This window comes from Hevea brasiliensis, chromosome 1 (assembly GCF_030052815.1).
Source record: "Hevea brasiliensis isolate MT/VB/25A 57/8 chromosome 1, ASM3005281v1, whole genome shotgun sequence".
NCBI classification, from domain to species: Eukaryota; Viridiplantae; Streptophyta; class Magnoliopsida; order Malpighiales; family Euphorbiaceae; genus Hevea; species Hevea brasiliensis.
In genome coordinates, this window is record NC_079493.1 from 31,286,011 (window position 1) to 31,291,209 (window position 5,199).

General features: G+C 33.9%; 2 protein-coding genes across 2 annotated transcripts; both read right to left on the reverse strand.

The window, feature by feature from the left end:
* Positions 1–1,911: 1,911 nt before the first annotated feature.
* On the reverse strand, positions 1,912–2,840 carry LOC131178568 (uncharacterized). Its single transcript, XM_058143538.1, has one exon. It carries the CDS (start codon positions 2,780–2,782, stop codon positions 2,336–2,338), a length of 447 nt encoding a protein of 148 aa, XP_057999521.1. The 5' UTR covers positions 2,783–2,840; the 3' UTR covers positions 1,912–2,335.
* Positions 2,841–2,909: 69 nt separating this feature from the next.
* LOC131183134 (aluminum-activated malate transporter 2-like) lies at positions 2,910–4,192 on the reverse strand. Its single transcript, XM_058153185.1, has 5 exons — positions 3,913–4,192; positions 3,637–3,777; positions 3,258–3,530; positions 3,123–3,177; positions 2,910–2,979 (listed from the first exon to the last, which is right to left on the reverse strand). Exons 1-5 carry the CDS (start codon positions 4,190–4,192, stop codon positions 2,910–2,912), a joined length of 819 nt encoding a protein of 272 aa, XP_058009168.1.
* Between the last annotated feature and the right edge of the window lie 1,007 nt (positions 4,193–5,199).

The following is a 5,199-nucleotide window of genomic DNA, read 5'->3' on the forward strand; positions in this document are numbered from 1 at the left end:
CATTTTCAGGATTTGAATTGCTAATTTGTCCTGCCAAATTGTCCAAGTTCTATTGGGTTTTGAGTTTTGGTCAAAACACCAAAATTGTAGTTCTAGGTCTTATAAAAATTTTGGCTTTAGTTTCACTGCATTTGCAGTTTTATGGACCAATTTATGGCATTTTTGCCAAAACTAGTCAGGTGGCCAATTGTCCAGGATTTCATGTCAGTTTTGGTTCTGGTCAGATTTTTTGACCTAACTTTCTCTAGCAAATTGGTTGGGTTAGAGTCAGAATTTGGGCTCATAATCTTCACAAAAAATGTGCTCCTATGTCTAACCTTTCCAATGGTTCAAGAATCAAGTCATTCTGACCTGCCTAGAGTGAGTTATAACCATTTGAATATTTACTGTTTATATGGTCATTTTTCCAAGTCTAGCATGTAATTACTTGGATTTAAGCAATTTTTAGGTCATATTAGGTTCAGTTTCTGGGCAAAGTCTCTGCATGAAAAATGTGGCTTTAGGTCTTATGGTCACATAATCACACTAGACTCAAGGCCCAGAATTTCCAGCACATCAAACACACTTCCCATCTCATTAATTCATCTCCATCACTTCTTCAATTGGTCAATATTTGACCTTAACAACATTAATTTAGCGTCATAGCACAATTTCCCCAAATTGGTTCAAAACCCTAATTGGTTATCTTCTCCATCTCTTACAACTTATGCAATTCATGCAAGCTTAACTCAACAATTATATACATATATTAATCAAGTTAGAATCTATGTTTAATCAAATTAAAACTCATCAAAACCTTAATACTCCAGGGCTGGCTAAATTTCCCTCTTTCCCAAACAACAATATTTCTTTGATTTTTCATTTTATTTTCACTTATTTAACATTATTCCTATGATTAGATACTATTTTAGATGAAGACTTACCTCTATGAAGCTTCTTCCACTCTTCAAATCTTTCAATTTTCCTTGAAATTCTTCTTCCTAATCTTCTTATCAAGGCCAAATTAAAGGTTTTTGGTGAGGTAACTATAAAAATTAGGGGTTAATTTTAAGGTTTGAAGAGTTTAGGGTAAGCATTAATGGTGGAATTTGAGAGGAAGGGAGAGAGAGAGCAAGGTCGGCAATTATGGATGGAAGAAGATGAGTATTTTTTATTTTTAATTTGCCTATTATCTTATTTATTTCCATCCATAAATAATTTAATTATAATTTTAATTAGGTCATGCTTACACCTTGATGATGTCATAAAGCACTTTAGAATTTAAATTTTTCTTTTCTTTTTTCTTTCTTCCACTATATCTCTTCACTTTCAATATATTTTTTAATATTTTGATTTTACACATTTTAATGGATATTTAGGTCAAAAATCACCTATATAAGTGAATTGACCAAAATGTCCATTGTCGGTTCAATCCATCTTTCTAATAGTGCTTGCTAACTCTTTGAATGTTGATTCAATTATTTGAACTTGTTTTATTTTCTTTTCTGTGATTTTCACATTCCCATTAGTTTTGTAATTATCCCTTAGCCTGAGGTGTCATAGGGTCCCACACGAATCCATATCCATATCCATCAGTCGGTCACCCATCTCCGGGACCTCGGCTCATTTAACCAATTATGCTTGTTTTTTCTTATTTCCATTTTACCTTCATGTGATTTCTATTAATTTTAATTTATGGCTTTTCTAAATGACTTAGATATGGTTCTAAACATTCTGACTGTCCGGACAGACACTAGTTATCGAAAGTATGGGAGTGTTACACACCCAACCTAGGATTAGACATACCAAGTGAAAAAACCTGGAAAAACCAAGGAAAAGTACATCAAAACCAGATGCAAGAACCAAGATTAAAACCTGGCAAATTCTCAAAATAGACAATAAAGAGCTGAATCAAGACTCATAGACCCAATGTATCAAGGTAAAAGAGGAAAACAAAACCAACTTAAGTAACATCACACAATAATGTCATACAGCAGCAAACATACACAGCCCAAGCATGAAAGGAAAAACTAACCAGCACAAAGATGTACTTTTGATAGCAACTAAACCCAAACAGCAGTAATCTCCAAAAATACACTATAACCACGCCACAAATTCATCAGACCAACCAAGACCTTGCTTAACCAACGAATCTGCAACCCAGTTATCCTATCGGGGAATATTATTGATCATGAAGGCCTTGAATAGCTTCGAATTGAAGGCAATGGAATTGGAGCGGTGAATAAGACGCCAAGGAACAGATTTTGGTGAGCGAATCCAAAAGGAAGTAACAGTAGAATCAGATTCCACAATAATTTCATGGTGCAGCCATTCAATTCTTAATTATAGTTCTTGATCATTCACCAATTGTAATTTCATGGTTTTGTAAGTTGATGCTATGTATTCGCTGGTTTGATTCTTGCTGTTGTTCTAGTGACCGTGAAGATTCCATATTCTGGAAACCTGCCAAAGAGGCTAATTCTTGTACCGCATTGGAAATTCTTTCAGTGCACTCAATAACCTCCAACAGAAGGGAAGCAACAGCAGTGGCTGGTGCTCTCTCTAACGGGTCTGCTTCTTTCCACAGGCCTGATATAAAAAGGGATTTTAGATTTTCAGCAGCAATTTTTGAGTTTCCAATGTGGAGAAGAGTAGTTTCTGCTCGGATCATCATTCTGATTGAAGACGATAATTCCTTGAGAGCTTTCCCACATTCCAAGCTTATCATCGTGCAATGTTCTTTGACTTGACTTGGAATTTCCAAAGAAGGCTGCATGCGTAGCAAACAATTATGTATTAACATTCACAAAAGTAAAAATTCAATAGGCGTTTAGGAATATGATTTGCGATATTTACTTGGATTTGACGGTCAATATAGTTGTTTAGAACATCAATTTTGATGGCACATTGCCGAGTTAGGCTCCCAATCGTCAAGTATTGTTCCCAAGGATGTCGAAACCTAAACCGACCATGACCCGGTTCCCATCTTGCCAGATTAGCCTGCAATATACATTAATATTTTGAATTATGCACAATTCAAGAAACTTGTGCAACACATTAGAGAGAAACACATCTTTTTATTCACCATGTTTTCCTCACGACTTTGTGTATTGAAAACACTTTTATATCCTTGAAGAAACGACCTATCTTTACTTGGCAATCCTTCTTCATACATTTCAAAGTATTCTCCACCAAATCCTGCATGTTTCATGCATGTAAGATCACAGGGATCATTTATATGTGTAAAAGAAAAAGAATTGATGTAAGTGTATATGTACCTTGTAAAAAGATTCCAAGCTTTTCAATGTTGAGAGCAACTAGGTTGTGGAGATCCTCTCCAATCCATACAGGGCAAATACAGATATTGACAAGAATAGCAATGAAACATCCAACAGTGATTGTTAGGAGCCTCTCAAGTGCCATTTTTTGTATGTTTTCCTCTCGATAACTCGATACTGATACTAAGGAGAATGTCAATATAAATATCATCAGTCCATAATCACACTTTGCCTTCAATCTGGGGAAAATTCTAGCAAAAGTCGCCATTGCAGCTGCATCAAGTTAAACCCTATATGATTAATTGAACAAGTTGAAAATTTGAGTAATTGCATGAAAATTGCTTATATCTTAATTTCTATTTTCATAATTGATCATTACCTATTGCAAAGACGAAGAGGTCAATAACTATGGGCTCGCCTGTTTTTCCAGACAGTGTTGCTAAACGGTGAACTCCAAGGCCCAGAGCACCAGCTCCTAATGTTGCTAACATTTTATTAACACCCTTCCCAAGTGTTGCTCCTGATAAAAAAATTTGACCAAAATAGAACAGTTATGTATCTATTTATTATCACCTTTACCAAGTCAGGATTTTTCTACTGAACCCCTGTACTCAAGATAAAGATTCATATTTATTTTTGAAAGTTGCAAACTTACCCACAGAAAATTCAAAGATGACAACAGCAGTCATGACAGCCGAGGTTGTATTGACACCAAAACTACTGTAAAGAGGTTCAACGTAGTAAAATAAAGAAACCAAAATAATAGAAAGCCCTGCCTTGAGTGAGTTAATAATCCTTCTTGGATCATCTTCTCCTAGTTTCTTCGCTTGTCTTGCAAGCTCCAATAATGATTTTGCAAGCAAGGCAAGCCACTGAAAATGATACCCACAAATGGAAGGCCCAGCTTTCTCTTGATTGGAAGTTACCGCTGCCATTGACTTCGTAGGAAACCAAAGACTGTGAAGGAATTTGATATCTCTTAATTTGGATTAGTGGAAGAGAGAGACACAAGATATATCAGGTAGAAATGTTTGTCTAAGCGACTTGCCGGAGGTGGAAAATCATTTAGCCACCTTTTTATAGTCATCATTGGGCACTGTGCATTGTACTTTTAGAGTACAAAATTTTTCCCTCAAATTTTTTTTAAGCTAATGGTATTTAAGATGAGAAATTAATAGATGCACCAGAACATAAAACTTTAGTGCTTTTTATGCTTACATGAATGTGAATCCTTTCATAAATAAAGAGAAGAGTATATTTAGATTGACTTCCATGCATTAAGATTAATCTCACTCTTTTTTAATAGGTTAAGAACACGCTCCCATGTTGTTTTGATCAAAATTTTACACAATCATAATGCTAATCCAATCAAATTCTTAATTGATAGAAAAACGGCTCATATCATTTGGCCCTCGTTTATTAGTTTGGTGTAATACCTTTAATATAGACAAGTGAAATTAAAAATATATAGATATATTTATCATTTATTAATTTTTTAATAAATAATAAATAAAAATTATAGTGATAATAATGTTGTATAGTAATTGATGATAATAAAGTGGTGAGAATTTTTTGATAATAAGTGAAAAAATAGTAACATGTTATTTGTGAATTGATTTCTCCTTAAATTTTACAAACTAGAATGAAGAGTATGAAAAGAAGGAAAAACAAAGTACTTTTATTTCAATCATAAGCCATGATTTCACACATTAGAGAAAGAAAAATGAGTTACATGGATCGACCTAATTGTTTCAAAGTAGTTATTTGATCTGCCCACCAAATTTGACAAATCAAGACCTTGTTTTCAAGTTGAATTTTACATATATTGTTAGAGTCCAAGTCCAATTGGAATTAAGAAGTATAATTAATTTAGGAAGTATAATTAGTTTAGGAAATTTAGTAGAGTTTAAATTATCAAGCTTAATAATTAGAGTCCTAAAAG